The following is a 21,387-nucleotide window of genomic DNA, read 5'->3' as shown; positions in this document are numbered from 1 at the left end:
TTGATGTACGCGTCATCACAGTGACCCCATCAGCCAACAGCACTCCCCCACTCAGATCACTAACCTTGTCAACACATTTAAATTGATAGAATGGAGAGGTTTCAACATACACTTCTCAACTCAGTGAGGTCCACCAGAAATTTTTTTCTGTTGAATTCTCTGTTGTATTACAAGCAGGGGCCAATTTTGTCGAGCTGTTTAAGCACAGAATTTGTTTAAGCATGAAAAACCAATATTTAATAAACAAAGGTTGCCAGCTCAAACTCTATGAGATTGTTATGCTAACCAAAAGACAGGTAAATACATGTTCCATTCCAAAACAATATACATCACAAGAAGTATTGGCAGGTAACCTGATTCATCAAGCAAGGTTTTTCACGCTCAAACAAATATTTTGCTTAAAAAGTGCAATGAAATCGGCCCCAGCTCATACTCGTGAAAAGAAACATCAACCCGAACGTACATGTCATGTGCAGGTATGTGTACTGGTATGTACATGTACATGTAGATTCACAAAAGATGCACATGTTCAAACCAGCAAAAGTTGGAGCACTCTGAGGTAAACTTTTTAATTATTTCAATATTGACAAGGAATATAAGGATAAAGTAAAACAAGTTGGGCACACACTATTCAACTTGATCAGAGACGGAATCACTAATTCTACATGTACATGTAGGTTTAAAGTACAGCATGCAGCACATGCATTATTTCAACAGCATTCCACTTGAAAATTTTGAAGTTTGTGTAAGATGAACTTCCAAATAATGTACACGTAACCAGTTTACCAGTATGATGCACAACTACTGCTATAGCATATTGCAAACAAAGAAAAGAACATTTTACTTTAGACTGACACAAAATATAAGAAACATGGCTGATGCAAGTACATACGGGAGGCTGAAAATTACCAACGTCACATTCTGTTTCAAGCAACATCATTATCTAAGAAAGTTCTTTTTTTTCTCCCGTTATAAACATGCTGGATACACAAACCCAGTGAAGAAATATCCCGTAGATGCCCAAACTTTTCAGTTAAATTGAATTTTGCACCTGATGAGGGTTAACGTCGATCTTATTTGAGGAGGGGGGAATACCTGAGCTGATAAAAATGATTGGGTGGGGAGGAGGGGGGAAGATTGGCCAAGTTAATGTTCACAAGGTTCATACATGACCTACACTGAATACAATGTATGGGTACCAGTGCACATGTACCAACCAATTGTACCAGCACAGACACACCAAGAAAGCATGCTGGACACACCAAGAACGAGCCACACGGAAGTGTTTCCCCACCTTGGCTGTGACCATGCCGTCCTCTAAGTCAACACTACGATTGCGGCTTAGCTTGGTCAGTAATGTCTCTAGTGTTCCACCACCCTTGGAAAATGAAACCAGGTGAAGATAAGCTTATCGTTCGGCACCAAGAGCAGCAAAAGTGTGGTGAATGGTACCTGTCGCAGAATTTGTTCAGAATGACACAACCCATACATGTGCATGATCTTATGAATGCTCACAACTTTGGCTAAGACAAGTTCCTGGAATCAAAACAGCCCTGGTGAATCTACAAAACACTACAAATTCAGTACCGGTAAATTAGTGTGATAATACATATGGGTCATTCCACAAGGTTGGGGCACAATTTGTAATGATGTCCTTATAACATGGGTAACTTTTACCACCTGTCATGACCTGTAGATCATTTACAGTACTCTGTAAAAAAAATACCCCCCTCTGTATTCAGCCTTGCAAGATGTATAACAATGTCAATTTGGAATCCACATGCAGGGAAATAGCTGTTCATTTTTACAGAACCCACATAACAATGGACACCGTCACAAATTGTGCCCCAACCTCATGGAATGACCCATGTACATGTGTATGAAATGTGGAATCACTTCAAGAGAGAGAGGAGGCATGAAGGTTTGCATCATGTCAGAGCTGCAGTGAAGTGAAGTCTCTCAGTACCCTGTAAACTGTACCAAACCCACATGTAATGATATTCCGCGAGATTCACATTACATTTACACCGTGTCACTTACACGTACAGTACATTATGCTTGGAGGGTCAAAGTTAAAGAGTGAGTACATACATGTACACATGTATTTTAATGCATGCTAAGAGATTTGCCAGCTGTCCTGAAATGAAAGGAAACCAGGCATTAGAACTGTGGTCAGGGATGCTCTGGCCTCAGAACACAAGTGAAACGTCTGTACCTTCCCTGATGAGAACCTTACATACGTGTACGAGCATGATTACTATAAACCCGGGCACGTACAGTACAAGTAAGATATGTACCGTATGATGAGATGATTCAAACGGTTACATACCAGTTATGTACAAAAATGTAGTCTCATACATGAACATGGGCAGAAGTTCCAGTGAATTTAAAAGAAAAAAAATCATTAAGACAAAGAAGAAAGAGAATAAAATAATCAGATTCTTGTTACGATTAATGTTAAGTGTAACTAACCAGATTGCAGATTAACCAAATATGTGTAAATGTGCAGTAATGCATTAAGATGTAATTAGAGTGACTGCCAGAGCACAACTGTTTTCATGTACTGGGACATGCATTGAGAGTACTTAGTTGACTACAAATAAAGCAGCATTAATGCATACAAGTACATGATGAAATTACCAGTACTGTCCCTGGTTAGGTACATGTATGGTAGTGCACCAGTATCATGTGAAGACAGCATCAATTTACATTGCAGCCATGTTCCAGCCCTAATTAAGCAACCAGGAGGAAGGCTGATGCGATGAGTGTGTAAGTTGCCATTATCAATATCTATAAGCCTGCAGGGCCCAATTTCATAGCACCGCTCAACAGCTTATTATGTGTCTATAGAGCCTCCCAGTGTTCCATGGAGAGGCACAGTGAAAAGCAAGCTTAACCACTTCCTGCCGGAGGCATTTATAAATGTTAATTCTGCTGGGCCGGAGTATTTTTCATTTTTTTTCTGTTTTCAAAATTCTTTAAAAATTCATATCTTCAATTACTGGACATTTACAGTCTGGTTCTACTCTAATCTGACAACATCTATTGACACTGGAGTATCTAAGCCAGGCCTGCCACCTTGTAAAATGAGCCCAGATTGTGTGGTGTTGCATAAGTTTCTTTTGTTCCCGAAACTGGCTCAGTGCACTGCTGACCTCTTTTCAATAGGGGCTAGATTAGCGTGCAGCGGTACTGTGTGGCTCATCGCTGCAGTGGTGGAGTGTTTTTGGCCCTGGTGGTAATCCGCTCACACTGAATGCCCCACACAGTGGCATACTGTTTCAAAAAATGCTGAATTATCTTCACTATCGACAGTGAAAAAAAGTTGGTAATTCCAAGCAGCCTGGTCTTTAGTTCCGAGTACCGTCTTTTGTTACAAGGCCCAGTTCGCTTTGTCCGATTTCGGGCACCCTGGCTGTGCATATAAAGAAAACGTGCCCCAAACCAGGCTCTCCGGCAGCAAGTGGTTAACCCCATCGGAAAATGTTGCTTACATGTAAATCACCGGCACAACAATACAAATCTCCATGCACGTGGAACTATTAGCCCATTCCTTCCACATACATGTACAGTATTCGTGTTCAAGCATCTTGCAGGATTTTCTGCCACAGTAGGCATGACTGTTGTGTTAACTGCAGAACTATAAAACTGGGCCCAGATTCTCATAAGCACATGCCATGTCTTACACAAGAAATTCCACAAGAAGACTCTCTGTACCACAGTGCAGCTTGAAGCAGATTTACATGTTTACATCCCTCAGTATCATGACTTTGTTAATGATGTAAACAAAATATTGAGTGGCTTTAGAACATTTGGGCCAATTTCAGATGGAGTTGAGACTACTGCACAGTTATACAGATCTGTACATAATAGTCATGTTAATTTCGCCTGTTGCCAGCAAATTTAAATGTAATCTTTTTTTCTCACACCAAACATTGTTGAAGCAGATATTACAGTTAGGAAAAGATTGAAATTGGCCCTTTGCATATGAAACTTCTCCTTTTTTAACAAAGTGGGGTTAAAAAATAAGATGCGTAGTTGGCAAGAACAGGTTTTACCTTCAGGTCATGATTGTCAAAGCTGAAACTCAACTTTAGTGGAGTGGGCAAAGTGAAGGACTTATGATGCTGCTGAAAAAATTTCAAACATTCATGGCAAAAACAAAATACTGGGATCAATAACGTAACTGCTCTTAGGGCACTGTTCTTATTTCAATTAAAATTCTGTTGTATTTTATAGCACAGCCTAAAGGGGACTGCAGTGCTATAATCTGAGTCTTCCCGAAAAATTCTGAGGAAGTTTGTCTAGCAGAGGGAGAAACTCACCAATGTTTTTCCCTGAAATCTCTTATCTTCAGGTTAGCTAACGGAACCATGTAATTTTACCCTAATGACAATGTTTGTTACTTCCTGCATGTATAAACACCTACTTTTCCCAAGGGACTTCACTTTTGGTTCTCACATAAATGTAATGTGGACACCAATGATCCACAGCCTGGCTGCAGATATTTAAGTCTCAGTTAACCCCCATATTGTGAGCAGAGGTCAGAATAGACTAGTAATATTTGACAGTCTTGGATCAGGGCAATACCGAGAATACTCAATGTTATCGTGACGGTCTCCACAGCACGCAGTCGAAACTAATGATTCAAAACTCATTTGTGACTGAACAATAAAGAGCAACATTTCAAACATAGAAATTAGAGACAAAAAACAGCATTACAATTATTATGGGCAAGACGGGTCGTAGAATCAGTCTTAACTGGGTGAAAAATACCAGTACAGGGTGAACGTTAAATTTACCCACCCCATCAACTCCATCCAAGATATCAATGCCATTGGCTTTACCAAAACAAATTTATTACAGTTTGATTTGATAATTTGGCTAAAATATGGTAACTCTTCTTGAGCATCAAGCTCAGCAGTGCAGCTTCTACTCACCAGGAGTTCAGTGTCTGATTTGATGGGCGGTGACAGGTCCTGGATGTTGGATTCTGCTTGGATACGAGACAGTCTCCCCCTCATGTCTTCGTTCTGACTCCGAGCCTGCAACAGGAGAACAAATGCAAAACAATGTTGCCGCACAGAGAGAAATGTCTTCCTGAAAAAGAACCCCATCTGCAACCACCCTGACCCTACAGGCTTTGCTACTGACTGATCCAAGTTGGCCATTCAACACTACAAGCCTCTTAGGAAGCTGACCTCTTCTTGCACAATAATACTACGCACAATCCTTGCATCTTCCCTTATAAACCACAGGTGCAGCTTGAGATCTACGGGCTGGAAGCTCAAACACTGAAATCTCTCAGAAATTCCAAAGCCAAAGTTTCCATTGATGGCTAACAATTGACAGTGTACAGGTGTGCATCAAAATCGGTATCTCTTTCTCTGAACCTCTACGAGTCCACAATGTACATGCATATTGTTTTAGACTGATTTCTTGGCACTGAGCCTACACAAACAGGCAACTCATTCTGAGCTTTTGGTGTCACTCTCTTACCTGTGTAACAGGACAAACTACCAAAGCTACCAGTATCAAAATGACAATAGCCACTCAACCTGTTCTTGACAGAACACTTGCATAATCAGGAATATCATCAAATCTAACACCGCAGCAACACCGCAGCAACACCGCAGCATCAGATTTACCTTTGCCAATGCTTCCTGGAGTATTGCGATTTGTCTGGACTGGGAAGCCGCACCTCCGACACTGTTCTGAGATTCGATTACAAAGCGCAATCTGTCGTGTTGGACAGACAGCAGATGAAGCACACCTTTAAGTATTCTATGCACTGAAAAGTACAAACAGAGGGAAAACATCAGTGTAGATTTTCCCTTAGTTTACAACATTTTGTATGGGCGGCCAGTTTTCAGCATGCTCGTCCTTGACTAGCAACAGTTATTCTTCAAAGCAAAGTGCACACCGACCAATTTAAAATAAAGGAGAAGTCAAATTTGTTTGATATTTAGTAGTATTATTTTATAGTGTTTTAATGGACAGTGTGACATTTTTTGACACTGTGGAAAGAGTTCCACAAACGGACGCCTTTTGACACCATGTGCACAAACCCTATGAGAGTGTTCTGAAAAATTTGAAGGTTTTTCTAAGTAAACGACTTGGTATTCTCCCCCCCCAAGTGAACTTTTCTGAACATGTTTTGCTTTCTGACAGCTAATAGGTCACTGTAGGGAATAGTTACTGGCGTCCACATATGGACCTCTTTCCGACACTATTTTTGCACAGATAGCAAAAAATGTTTTTTCATTCGCCTAGAGATAAAAACTGCAACTACAAACGGGTATATAACAGGTGTGTGCCCACTTCAGCAAAGCACATAATGAAAATGGTTTTCAGGTTTCAAGGATACACACATCACGTTGAAAGACTCCTTGTCCAAGTCGCTGCTTTCAGTCAATTTCATATTATTATAGTGAGGCCTACATGTATTTTCGGCATTTACTTTGTACATTGGCCTACACACATCAATGGACACAGAAGAGTCTTAAACATCATGGCAGCATCATTGTTATGGCAGGGCAAGTGAGCCCCATCTCTGTCATAAGTCAGTGTTCATGTGCATATTCTTTGCACATAAATGGCAACAGGTTTTGTGCCCATTCAACTGAAAATCAGTGGGAAGGCATGGCGTGGCTCACACCATAAATGAGCACATACATGAAATGTCCTTCATTGGATCACATAAGTAAGCCACACTTTCCTTTTGTCGACTTCACTACATAAAGAAATGTTCAGTATACCACCATATATGACACTGAGAGATTACTTACAACTCCATTGCAGGAGACAAACGTGTACATGTACATGTATTTGTGTACACCCTGGCTTGCAGGCACCAGCCAATGTGTTTGTGTCACAGGGAACAACTGCATGTCTTTCTGGACAGCGTACCTTGATTGGCCATATCCATAAAGTCATCTCGAGGGTTAGACTCCTCCACCAGCTGCTTGGAAGATGTGGTGGAGTGCATGGTATCATTTCCCGTTGAGTTGCCTGGAATGATCGTTGAAGAGCTGCTCGAACGCTTTCAAAGACAATCAGCAGGTTCCCAAGGTAAGTTATTTTGAATGAGTGTGGTCAGAATTGTTTCTCAACACTGGGGATTTATATGCAGCTTATTAGAATGTTTGTCAACAGGAGATGAAGGGACTCACTAACTATTGAGGTATCTATGACTTGTTACCAAAACCCTAAGGTAAACTGACAAATCCCAGCGTGTTTATTCCTACCAAAATCTTACCCGACGCTAGACTTGCAAGTTTTATTTGGGTTACCGGTAAATCAACTGATCAGTATATCAATAATTCTGTAACATTTTTTCTATTCAATATAGGCGTTTCACAATAGTGCACCTCCAAGAATTTGCAACGCGTTGACCAGTCACAGTGCGCGAAATCTGTCGACCCAATGCGCGCATTTGGAAATGGTTGACAGATTTCACGCCTTGTGATTGGTCAACGCGTTGCAAACTCTTGGAGGTGCACTATTGTGAATTGCCCGTATTAATGATGACAACATTTCGTGAAAATGCAGCGTTCCTTTGAAAATGCACAAACGGTCCAAACTTCCTAAGCCAAAAATCTCAAACATTACCACTGAACAAAAACTAATGGGGCAAACACAAAGACAGGGAGTACATGAACTTCCAACTGAATGATCTGATGGATTGCTTGCTTTTCTGTTACTGCCGAATCAGCTGTTCAGTTCATCAAAATGTATAAAACGGAAATAATTACTTGATGTGAAAATAAAAAATTTTTTTTTTACAATTTACTGAGTGCCAATCACAAGAATTGAAAAAACAAATTGACACTGCACTGTTTTTCTGGTTACCCTTACATCCCCCACTGAGGGATCGCTTGATGATTTCTTGGTTTTTCCTTTACGAAGTGAAAGTTTCCCTTTGGATCGCTTCTGACCGGCGATGTCATCGACCTAAACACAGATATATTACAAAGAAATACTTGAAATGACATGATTTACATAATCTGATTCTTTGCAAGCTTTTGCGTCTTGAATAATGAAGAGAAAGGTTTGTCCTTATTTGTAGTATAGGTTTTTGGGCAAGTAGAAAGAATTTTGAAGGGCTTGTAAGGGTTGGGCACATTCTACACAGCCCGGATATGGGCTCACCTCAGGCTCCTGAGGACCGTATGGATATGGTAGCTCCTGGTTCAACAGATCCTGGATGATGTTGGACAATGTCACAACGCTGTTCTCGGCCTCTGTCAACTCTGTAAAAGCCATGCGACAAGAAAGAATAACAGTTTAAGGGGAGTAAATTTGTTGGTCATTAAGTTAACATGCAATATTGAATGCTTAGGAAGTTACTGGGATTTTGTTGTTCAGTTTATATGGCTACATGATGGAGAAAACTCTTGGCTAATATGAAAGATGTGCAGCTGTCAGGTTGGCAATGTGAATACATCCATCTATTGATTCAACAGAATCTACCAGTACATACATAAATTTGGAGTCCAATTTTTGTCTTGTCCCTGTTACATCTGGCATATGAGTTTTTACTGTTTAGAACTCCCTGTTTAATTTCCAAGACTGAATAAGTACTGTAGATTACATGTACCTGCCAAACAAATACTAGTTTGAAATCAATTTCAGTGATACGTCCCTTGTCAAACATGTCAGATGGTATACATGTCAAAGCTAACAGGGATGGGAAAATCTCACACTTTGGACCCCAAATTTATAGAATGACCCATTTATGGACCTCAACAAGGTTTATTCATGTTATATCTGTGTTGCCCAAACCCCAATACACATACTGTACCAGAATGCATGCTTGAAACAAACAGAAGCATTATTATGAAAAGTTTACACAAATATCTGTATGTACTGTCCATTTCCTTCATTTTACTTTACAGAAATTTATGTCAATGTCTCTTGATATTTACACTCATGTCCTTCAGTACCTGCACTGACTTCATTTTCATTTATGCACCAACAAAACTATCTCTTGGTGCTACGTGTATGTTCAAGTATTTCATTCATTCTGTGCTAAACCCTAGCCTTTAGTTCTTTTTGTGGATTAGTTTGGGACAAATGCCTCTCATAGTGCCAATCAATGGAAAATCGAGGGAGGTCAATTCCAAGGGGTTTTAGGCAAATTGGTGATTTTCATCCCTTTTCCTCCTCTTCCTGTTCTTTTTTCCCCTCATTTTTTTCATTTTTGGGGGACGGGGAGGAAGTCGGAACACCCTCCCCCACTACACCCACCAGAAGGGATGACCGGTAACCAAGAACCCACCTTTTGAACACTTGTCCAGCTCGGCGATCTCCATCTTCCAGTTGCCTGAGCTCTGTGTGGTCAGCGGGCCCGGCAGTCGGTACTTGGACATCTGCTTCCGCAGACTGAGGCGGCGGCGCTCCAGGGTCATGGCCTTAAGGGTGATCTCGCTGGTGGGGCTGGTAGCAGCTGCCGGGTGGGGCGGCCCGCCGACCACGGCAGGCCCATTGCTCAGCAGGGCCTCCTCGGCCAGCTGCACCTGCTTACGGTAGGCTTGGTGGAGGAGCAGGTGGTTGTGCCAGGCCAAAAACTCATCGTGGGAGGTGGCCTGAGAGATGGGAAAAATTGGCAATAAGTAGCCGAGGAGTTTTTACCACCTCTCAGTTAAAGATAACAAATTGAGACTATGTCACTTATGCCCCCAAAATCTCTTTTAGACTTCAAGCCCACTGAAATTACTGAAGAATGTGTTTTCCTTTAAGCAGAGTATAAGTAAGTTTACAATTGAGTAGCATATGCATGTGAGTGCTCGTAACAGTGCTAAGCAAAGAATATATGCCAAATTAGCTCAAATTGGAATAACCAATTGCAAAAACGTACCTGTTAATTATAAAACTAAGAATTTTTGCACATGCATTGAGGTTTTTTCTGTTGATATATCTACAGTACTCCTCAATCCTTCATCTGTGGAATGGTTAAGGACAGTTAGAGTTTACGGTTCTTGAGTAAGGTATTCAGTTTTGACAGCCTTGAACATTTGTTCACTGGTTGGTGACAAATGTTATTTAGCCAGATAACAACACGACAGTACATTAAAGGACTGCCAACCTTAACGTGATAGAGGAACTCTTCTGTATCGATGTCAATTCTCCTAGCCTTGCTGTCTTCTTCCTTCTCTGTTGAGATGACAGCCGACAACACATCGATGGTACCATGAATCTTGCCTTTCATCAGCTGAAGTATTTATAGAAAAGATGAATACATGAGAACACAGCTGTCGTGTGACACCGATGGAATTCCACTGAAACGTAGTTGGGCTGTGCGTAACATTCCCAAAATGGTGACAAGCTTGCTGTGTCATTTCTGGCAAACCTTTCTAGTGACTGCACAGATGAGCATTGGAATGATTTCAGCTTTGCTGACTTACAGGCTACACTGCTTTTGTCTGTCTAATAACAAATACATGTACATACCCTGTGACACATCTTCCCTTCAACAAATTACATGTATGCAACAAATTTAATAACCTTTTCAATCTGACTAACCTCTCCGCAGTTTTTGCCATATGTCAGCATGCCTTTTTCCAGCACAAAATATCTCTGTAAAACAAACGTAGGGGAGAAAAATTTGAACAATTGTGAATGTGGCATATCAGGTGACATTTTAAGGTAAATATCAGTTCAATGAAGAGCATTCTAAGTAGGCTCGCAAAAAGTTAAAGACTGTTTCTAACCAATTAATGATTCTCTTTTTAATTAGCATATCACTCAATTAAATGACTGATTTTTTTATACAACACTGTCACATAAGGTTTTATCAACAATAAAAATGCAAATGGTCAACATGTACAGATATACTGAGATTTTCAAACAAAATACAAACATGGATTATAAAGATGAACAAAGAAATTGACTGGAGCAGGATTTGAACCTGCAACCTCTGGAACACCATACCAGTGCTCTACCAACTGAGCAATATAAAAATTGCTAAAGAATCTTTACGATGAAAGTTATCTGCATACATGAACATGTACTGAACATGTACATGTATGTACACGTACGTTGTTTTTTTTTTGCATTTCAACAGTAAGTCCGTCTATGTAATCTTCCACTTGTTAAAGTTTCACGCGTTTAAGGTTTACATTTTAGGTTTAATAAAAATGTTTTTAGGTGTTCTCTGTCTGGCTCCTTTGAAAAAGGAACCCTTCATTTATATTACACATATTTTGAAGAGACATAATTTAGATTTATTATTAATGCATATGCTATACATGAGGGGGCCTGCCGCATAATCCTGCATTCATTTCACACTTTCATTTTTGTTGAAATATTTCAAATATAATACTTTGTATAGAACTACATGTATTGTGAGAATACTGTTGCATTACTACTGGTAATATGAACAGTTTTCATTGTTTCATTCATACAAGATGGGCCAAAGACTGATTTACATGACATTTCTGTGCATCTACCACGATGAAGATCCTTTCTTTCTTCTCATGCATCAGTACCTTGTGCCATCCCTTCATGGGACGTTTTCTACGTTTCAGTAGGTACCCTTCTATCTTGCCAGGCTCCTTCTCCACAGTCTGGCCAACCTTCTCCAGGTCCAACGGCAGCAGCTTAGGGGACTTCTTGTCTACTTCGTCTGGCGCCCCAGTGCCAATGGCAGAAGCCAGGCTACCTGTCATTACCACGGCTTCAGCTATCGGTTCCTGGGTAAACAAGGGGGAAAAGTAGGCACAAAAATAGAGAAACACTTGTAAATTATGAGAAAGCCGTCATCATCATCATCAATTTTCCATGCCGCCAGTATGTACATGTACATACACTAGCACATTTACACACACTATAAAATACATGTAAATGTATCCCACTTCAGCAAGACTCCATTAATCACTTCACACTGCACTTCAGGCATGTCAGGGGTCAGATTAAAATGCTAATGTATACATGTACATGCAATATGTAAATGTGCATGTACTGAACATTGGTTGATTGGTACCAACAGAAGACAGGTGACTTCTTCCCTCCTGTGTTATTGATGTTACCGGTAAATGCATGCCCTTACATATAATATTTCACATGTGGGATGAAATGAAAGTTCAGATGCAAAATAGATGAGCCCATTTTTCACCTGTTGAGAAAATCAGCTTGGGAAAATGGGCTTGTGCGCATGCGTACCTCCTGTAACTAAGGATTTTGTGCTTAAAGGGTTAGCGCAGAACTTTTCTGCTTGCACAGTTAGTGCAGAATGGAGATTGTAAGCGCGGAATTCTGCTGTAAGCTGCGCCATGAAATTGGGCCCTGATCCGTGGATTCTTTTCCATCTTGTACCATATATGATACACAAACATGTACATGTATCCAATGTTTCTGAAGTGTAACACTGCGGAGTGCACAATGCACTACTGTTTGTAATGTGTACATATGCATACATACATGTACAGTGCACTGTAATAAATGTATACCGGTACCAGCATGACTGGTACATCATTCTACACACACATGACTACAGGTACAGACCTGTACATGTACCTGTAGAGGCGGTCATTCTGCATATTAATTCTTATTCATCTGGATTTGTGCACACCTGCGCTGCCATACAGTACATGTAAGTGTACCGGTACATGTACCGGGTAGCGGTAAGTTGCTGCATTACTGACAGTACTAGTGTGATCATTATACATGTAGGTGACTCATTTATAGGAAAATACATACATGTATACATGTATTACTGGCACAGTGTAATGCACAATCATGGAAAAACATTACCAGTAGTTGGAAATTAAAAAACCTGTGATATACAATGTACATGTACATACATACAACTCACAGTAATGAGCCCTAGGGATACATGTACAGGTATGGTACATGTACCAGTGCATGAACATGTACCCGGGTAAGCAAAACTTACTTTAGGATACAGTTCCTTTTATAATGTTAAAGAATTCACCACTGTCCAAAATCTGCAAAAATGATAAGATTTTAAAATTGCTCTCTACATGTACCGGTATCCCGTATACAGTATGCTCCACAGGATAATTAAAAATACATGTACATTTTACTGCAACAATGTACACATGTACATGTAGTGGTACATTGTATGTAAATGCAACAGCCATGATGGTCAAGACTATAACTTACACGTACATGCATGTACATGTACAAGGTATCGGTACATGTGCAGTAGGTATATACACTGTACATGTAACTTTGTGGACTGATGCCGTATGATACACACGCTAAAACTTGGTTTAAAAAAATGACTGTTTAAAGGAAAGGACTGCCCATGAAAGACACAGTTATCATGGTTATGGGTACGATGCACGGTACCAGTAAGTGTACTGCATAGTACATGTACATGCATGTGGTGTGCAGACATTTTACATTGTTTTGCACACATGTACGGTACATGTACATGTACATTAATGTGCAGTATTGTAAACAATACATATGGACCTAAATGTACCGATACGGAATAAACTTGTTTGGAGCTGTGGAGAATGATACGAACATCTTAATGGAATTAAATTCTTGCAAACTCTGGAACTCACCATTATGCAGCCAACACTATGGAGCTACATGTACATGCAATATAACCATCACAACTTGGGGTGAAATGCAGCCTAAAGTTATCACTTAAGTGTGCAATGACCAATCCATTAGATTGCCTCCAGCATGCTGTGATAATCAAAGCAAACAGCCCCAGTTTACAAGCTCCACAGGACCCTACCATGTAGTCTCATACTGCTGCCTTAAGATGGTACCCAACTGTTGTGTAATTGCCATGTGTGCATACCAGATAAGAGCAGCACCATAGAAACATCAGTAAAACTTGATCAATGGGGACAGTGTTAAGCAAAAGGCTGCCTGAGTGCAAATGGACTGCCAATAGATTTATTGAGGATCCTGCTGCATGTTAATATTGATCAACCACTATCATAAATTACTGCTTCATGTATGAGTGGCCCTCATCCAATAAAACTGGTAATTTTGTTGGTAAGTATATGCACATCACACATGCACAGGTGTATGGTATACAGGTATTGTACATGTACTGGTATTGTACATGTACATGTACCTATATTATCCAGTATGGTGAGATTACTGCGTTGGCTGCCCCAGTCTGCTGAAGATTCTACAATGTAACTGCTTTTATTTCTCATTAACCATATCACATTTGGGCCAATAAAGAAGGTACTGATGTACATGTACCAGTACATGTTTGTACCAATCATACATGTACGTGTATAGATTCTAAATCATACAAACCTTCACCCCAGTGCCTTAGTTATTACAACAAGCCACTTAAATGAACATACACACTGGCATAAATTCAGGAGCAAATGGTAAAAGCCTGGATCTTTACTCTTGAAAGGGTATCATGCATCATGTTCTTGAAAGAGTGTCCTCAATGAAGTCCATCCTACCAAAAAAATCTCATATCTAGATTTTAGTTTTTACCCACAGAAAAATATTGTATACATGCTGGTATATATATGTGTGTACATGTACACTGTACAAACATGCATCATTGTTTTGGATGTCGTGTCACAGAGAATATTCCTTACTAAACCCGCAATGACTTCCTCAGAAAAACAAGTTTAAATTTTTTTCAAGAAAAAGAAGTACCATGTACTTTAACAGAGTAAAAATCTCTGACAGAAATTTTTGAATCTAATCATGATTGGCAAACCAAATTTAAGAGGAATCTCAGGTGGAATTTCAACTACATGTAGCAGCAGGGTACTGCCACGGCAAAGGGAAATGAAAATTCCCTCCCCGAATTTCCAACATCAACGCCCCATCATGCACTGATAAGATCAAGATTGACAGATGCTGGGTGAAATCTGTGTACTGACTCAATTAAGCAGCCTGACAGAGAACAGTGTGCTCAGTAGACTCTCTCTGTGCAATCCAACTCACCATCTCCTCTGTCTGTGAATGTTTCTTTTGAAGCTGAAGCCGTTGTCTTCTTTCCTTGGTGTCGGCATCCTCCATTACTGCATCAATGCCAGCCAGCGGAGGGGAACTCAATGGTTAATGATTGGCCATGCTGACAAGGGTCCCAGTGTTTACAGTACACGTGCACTTCCGCACATGCATGAAATGCCACCGCAGCAGTTCTATGATAGCCTGGAGCCAACTGGGAGCAATAGCAGAAGTGTGATCTCTCTTCCTCGATTGCAGCAGGAAGCTAAGGAGGGGAGGGAGACAGGCAAATCAGGCAAGCGACTTAGTGGCACTTCTGCCGACAACACACAGGTCAGGGTGGTCTTCACACCATTCACACTATCACGGTTCCACAAGTAGACAGTGATCACGGCTGATTAGAACAAGCGGCTTGTAGTCAACACTGCGGCTGCAGTGGGTGGAAAAATGACAGAGAAAAGTTTTTAATTCAGTTACAAACAGCTACCATAGTGTGACTGATTCCCTAACAGGGACCTTGAGCGAATGGAATGGCTCAAGTGTATGTAATATAATTACACATGAATTCATGGAAATTAATAACGGCACTGTGCTCAATAAACAGATGGCACAAAACAGGATTTCCTGTTCCACGACAAAAATCCAAGTTTTCAACTCGTGTCCAGAGTAGCAGAATGGTGCATTATGTACCATGTTGATGAATTCCACACGCGTATAAGCTGAAAAGGGGGAATTAACACACAAAAAAACCTTGAATGACCCAACTTATGATTTAAAAAAAAAAAGTTCAACAAAATTTGGGAAAAGTTCTCAATTTTAAGCACAACAATTTTGGGTGGCACTCCTGGAAGGGGAAGGGGTCCCCCTTCCAAAATCTGTGGAACTTGTTCCACAAGTACATGTACATGTATATATTTATGGATGTACATGTACACGTGTACTGGTAAGGGTAATACTATGACATGCATGAAAACAATGAAAAGGAAACATTTTGTCTTATATTTTGCAATGCCATTCAAAAAAGAATTTCTTGTAAATATGGAAAGTATTCATATCATGTGTTTTGCAGCTGTGCCTAAAGAAGGGAAAAGAGGCATGTGCCAGTAGCCCCTCATCAGTTGAAAATAGCCATGTTGGTCTGGAGAGTTCATTTCACTGGTACAGTACGTGCATAGTTGTTTGTAAACCAGCAAAGTACAGTTCCAACCAAAGGAGCACACATTGCTAGCAGGAAGATAGCACTCTGTGTACTGTGTATGTACACGTACATGTACATGTGCATTAGAAAAAAAGCTGCATTACAGCTTACACTGTACCGGTACATGTACTGTACAGTGTACTGCAGGCCTACACTGTACATGTATGTACATGACATACATGTACATGTACACATACCGGGACATGTACATGTACAGTACATGTACATGTTATATTGAGCCTAAGAAACTACATGTACTAATACATGTACATATATATATGTACTTGCACTGGTACAAAGTATACAAGTACAAGACTACAAGTACATGTGCATGTACATGTAGATGTGATATTATCAACTAATGATTATTGTAAAGTTTCAAAAAGTACCGTAAGAGTAAAAACTATAAAAAAAAAAATAGGCCTACCGTTAAAAGAGCAACTGATGACTGGCATACCGGTACAATCGGAAAAATCCACTCTGTGTCACAGGAAATTAAAACAAAGAGGTTGAGAGTTGAAGTGAGTACTGAAAGTGCATGTAAACACTTCATTCTTATGGACAACACACACACTTGAGCACGTTCACGGTTTTGAAACCTTCCAGGATGTACATGTATTGTACATGTACGTACAGGTTACAAGCATATCATCAGTGACTAATAACACAGATTTCATGCTGGGTCATGATTTGCACAAAGTACCGGTCCATTACATGTACATGTACACATGGTACATGTCATGTTGAGAAATGTGCACGACATTTGGGTGTTTTTTTTCCATTAAGTGATATGGTAGATGCTGTATTATGATCGGCAATCATGATTTTCCAGTGAATCACCCCACCATGCAAGCTCACACATTGTAAAGTGATTTGCAATTCCTTCAAATCTAATACACTTTGCAAGGCTGGAGTTCAAATACACATGTACTGGTACACTGTACAGTACCGGTTCCAACACCAGCTTTGAAAGGCTGTATTAATTTGTCAGTACTAACATTCTCCTCTTGCAACATAGATGTATTTACAACAGAACAGATGAATGCACTTGATATTGTGGACATGTACACATGTATTATATAGACCTAACACCTGGAAAATTATTAACATCTGATTACGGGGGGGGTCAGTCACGGATCACTGAATTATTCGCTCTGCCAAACAGTCTGACATTAACCACTGGACAGAACTTTGTACACATACATGTACGACTGTACATGTACCGGTACATGCCCTTACTACATGCACAGTCCTGGCTCAAATAAACACACAAACATTCTGAATTTGTTACAAGTGATGGTTAGAATAGAAAGAAGCAAATGATTACATGTCGTCAAATGATGCAAGCAATTTGCAAAATGAACATGAACATCTTATGAAGCATTAACTCCTTTGGAATGTTCTAGCTTCGTCACGATTTTACTCTGATCTGAGAAAATAAAACAGTCACTGCACATGTTTGAGTGCATGTACATGCAGTTCACATTCAGAAGTGCAACATTGGGAAGAATGATTTCCTTCAGTGACAGATTGAGAGTCTAGTCTAGTAACTCCAGTTGGGTTTGCTTCGTGGCCTAGAACTTTCCGTCACCCATGATACATGTACCTTCTGCCACTGCTGCATTCAATTAATTATTGACTTACAGTGGATGTAGAGTACACTGCATATGTATGCATACGTAGGGCTGTGCTTGATTGATTATCAAATATTCGAATCTTATTTCCAAATTTGAATAATCGAATGCAAAATTCATGAAAGGGGATAACTTTCTTTTGTTTTAAATGAGAACAATTGGACAATGGAAGCTTGTTTCAAGCAGATTCAAATGAAGAGCAACAGCAATCTTACAATGATTCAAAAAGTAATTTTTTATTAGAAATTTTTGAAGGAACAGCAATTTTCAACTGGACAAGAAGTACCGGTAGTATTTGTCTCTTAAATCTTGCTAAATCATGGCTGGAGATACTCCAAGACATAAGAAGCTATTATAGTGATTATAATGTACATGTACCTGTACATGTACAATTGTGTGCATTATAGGAACTGATTTTGTCAGTTTGTATAATACATGTACCGGTATATGGTTTGTTCATCAACAATCTGCCGGTCGGTATGACCGAACATTCAGATATTCCATCAAATTGAAGGTCGAATAGTGAATTTTTCGAATTGATTCAGGCCTACACATTTGCAATAATTTACCTGAGAACTTAAAGCTTGTAAATCTGCCAACTGTACAATGTACATGTACTGTACATACCGTACACATCATCAAGCAGAAAGTGATCCCTGAACTGCACAGGTCATCACTTGTTAATAGGTTAACCAGAGCAGGAAGCCAACGTAATCCGAACAGATTAAGGGCTAAGTCCAGGATTTGACACAGATTAGGTTTAATTTCACCAGGAGCAGATAAAAAGCCACTGGGGATACTTAGGTTTTATCTCAGTCGACACCACACTTGCGCTTACCAGCATCTCCTTACAGCAAACTCATCCGATTGCTGGCAAAGATGATTAACAGACTAGGCACTGAGACAATCCGTCTGTGGATGGTACAGGCACCAACCAGCACAAACTTCAAACTGAACAAAGTGAACATACTTCCACTTTTTCATTATGAGGGAAATTTGATTGTGCATCAGCCCTTGGTGTCCAAGTAAGCACTGGTGCATTTACATATTTGAAATTCTTTTTGGAATATGCACTAAGTTTGCAAATCAAACTACTGAAATACTCATAACGGTTGTAAGGAATTCTAAAAGAAATAAAAAAATAAAACCCTCAAAAAATCTGTTTAAAAACTTATTATTATTACCCTACTGGTGAAAGGACAATGTGCAAACCTGATTTGGAATGTGAATGACAAATGAAACATACATGTACTGTATAGTACATGTACATGTGAACATGTACAGTACATGTACATGTGAACATGTACAGTACATGTACATGTGTACATGTACAGTACATGTACATGTGTACATGTACAGTACATGTACATGTGTACATGTACATGTGTACATGTACATGTGTACATGTACATGTGTACATGTACATGTGTACATGTACAGTACATGTACATGTGTACATGTACTCTGTATCCAATGTGATTTAAACCATGAGCCCTAAAGCAATTTTTAAAACAAAGATCTTGTAATTTCATTGCTTACATTTCAAATCGTTTTTCGTTACATACATGTACAACAAGCCAGAACAAAGTCAAATTCCACCCACGTGTACATGTATGTACACGTATGTGCAATGAACTTGTGAAATTTGAACACGGAACTCATAGCTGTCATGATGAAATTTCAAGAGTCCTGCAGTTGTCAAGCCAGTGCAAAAGCAATAGGCACTACATGTGTATGCAGCACTTTTCATGGTTCACGACACAGTCAAAAAACTGTAGGCCATACACTATGAACTTTCAACACCATGAAATCACCGTGATATATTTTCAAAGGTAATGTACATGTACACGTTAGCCCGTTTTCACGGTGGAAAGACAATGTACCGGTACCGGTAGGTCACCTTGGCAGAGGACTAGCTGTAACTCACAGCAGTTTAACAACATTTTCACGCCAACCTCTTGGCCGCTCAGGCCGTTATTCACAAGGGTACACGTACATGCGTCAATTGCAAGCTCCTCACCACGGTATAATGGTCGGAGTGTGATAGACAGCTGGTTGACATTGTATTTTTTTATCACGGCAGTTAATCGTTCCAACTAGAGTGATGACTGGCCAGTGGTGGCTGTTCTTTATTGCCCCCCTCTGGACTCCAACGTGCATATTCAAAGGGAATGAATACAGAGTAATAGGTGTAACTGCAGAATACCCTGCCACTCCAAAAAAAGGAGCCTTGGAATGACTGGTTACTTGAATACAAGGTGTAAATCACATGAGGAGAGTATGTCACTTTCACCTCTACCTGACTACCAGTATGAGGTTGATTACGCGGGGTGGCAGGATAAGGTCTTGATCAGAGGTTGGTCCACTTATTGCATTCACGGTCTGGGCACAGGGGCAACCCTCCATTCACTTTGTATGCAGATTTGTATGTTTTCCTCATTTTTTGCTGCAACATGATCAAAACAACTGAAATCTTTTCGGAACAGTGTGGGAGATATTCACAATTTCACAGCCCATAAACAGTGAAATTTCAGGCATATTTGATGTAAAGGTTATGAGTTCACGCTGAAGTGAATTAGTTAACGGAAAGAGTTCCACATGCGGACAACACTTGATGCCTCTGTGCACAAGTATGAGACTTGCCAGAAAAAACCTACAAAAGCGGTAAGTTTGATCGCAAGTGTTTTCTAAGTAACTAAATGTTTGGGAATTTCCCTGCTACATTTCACTTTTTAGGACATGTTATCCCTTTCTAGGCCCCTAATGCAATGGCTGTTTAGGCCTGTGACATTTTAAGGGAAAATTAGGTCTTATTTAGTGTTGCCCATAGCACAGGCTAGGCTATACATGTACAGGTACATGTACATACTGTGGACATGGTGGAACTCTTTCCAAGTTAACATTTAAAACATAAAGAATAGTAAGAGATGAGGCTTCCCAATGAATGAACACGTCCACTTTTTCAAGATTCTGTAGGCAGAGACAGCGAAAAGAGTTCTATGACAAATCGGTACGATACAGATGCAACTTGACACCCTTTGCACAAACCCAGTAAAAAGTGCCACTGTATGACTAGTGCCGGTAAGTACATGTACATGTATGAAACTGGCAAGTGACTGGTCTGAAAAGTTCTACTTCTACTTCTAATCTAGGCCCAAGTCAGTAGGGTGAGTGCAGGAATTTTCGACCAGGAGGAAAATTCGACCGACTGCATTCGAAAACTACACATCTGGTCGAATTTCTTGCTTTTCTTGTGTGGTCAAATACCCCCACCTTTACTAAGCGTTTTCTCAGTAAAAGACTTGGTAATGGTATTTTGAACTATTTTCCCTCCAAAAATGAACTTTTCCGGGCATGTTTTTTGCTTTCTGATGGCTAGTAATTTATAGGTCACTGTAGGGAATAATTACTGCCAGGCGTCCGTATATACACGGAGGAATTGAAAGTCTACCCCACACAGCCACCATGGCCACCGTCATGACGAAGCAACGTACGTGTACATGTACACTGTACATGGCCGGCCTCGTCCCACACTAATGCACAAGACGTAGGCCCTGCTTACAGTACTGTATAACATGTACATGTACTTGACACGCATGTAGCCTACACAATGACCCAACACTTGACAGATCTAAGCTAAGC

The 21,387-nt window shown here is 40.1% G+C and overlaps 1 protein-coding gene across 10 annotated transcripts in view; it reads right to left on the bottom strand.

Annotated features, from left to right (window-relative positions):
* Positions 1-21,387, bottom strand: part of LOC110990707 (oxysterol-binding protein-related protein 6-like) — a 41,893-nt gene that overhangs the window by 20,256 nt on the left and 250 nt on the right. For 2 of the 10 annotated variants that reach the window (XM_022255823.2, XM_087134168.1), the window contains exons 2-12: positions 14,908-15,343; positions 11,490-11,693; positions 10,525-10,578; positions 10,088-10,213; positions 9,281-9,587; positions 8,152-8,252; positions 7,852-7,953; positions 6,910-7,042; positions 5,649-5,791; positions 4,941-5,045; positions 4,059-4,130 (exon numbers count right to left, since the gene is read on the bottom strand). In XM_022255823.2, the coding sequence (XP_022111515.2) occupies positions 4,059-4,130; positions 4,941-5,045; positions 5,649-5,791; positions 6,910-7,042; positions 7,852-7,953; positions 8,152-8,252; positions 9,281-9,587; positions 10,088-10,213; positions 10,525-10,578; positions 11,490-11,693; positions 14,908-14,982 (1,422 nt within the window). In that variant the 5' untranslated portion in view covers positions 14,983-15,343. Of the gene's footprint in view, positions 1-1,294; positions 1,379-4,058; positions 4,131-4,940; positions 5,046-5,648; positions 5,792-6,909; positions 7,043-7,851; positions 7,954-8,151; positions 8,253-9,280; positions 9,588-10,087; positions 10,214-10,524; positions 10,579-11,489; positions 11,694-14,907; positions 15,344-16,538; positions 16,592-21,387 lie in introns of all 10 variants that reach the window. The other 8 variants (XM_022255830.2, XM_087134169.1, XM_022255803.2 and 5 more) reach the window with 6 other exon arrangements.

The sequence above is a fragment of the Acanthaster planci genome, linkage group LG03 (assembly GCF_054643075.1).
Source record: "Acanthaster planci isolate LZ-2023a linkage group LG03, COTS_SCS, whole genome shotgun sequence".
Taxonomy (NCBI): Eukaryota; Metazoa; Echinodermata; class Asteroidea; order Valvatida; family Acanthasteridae; genus Acanthaster; species Acanthaster planci.
Note: the sequence above shows the minus strand (reverse complement) of the source record. Positions and strands in the feature narration are given on the sequence as shown.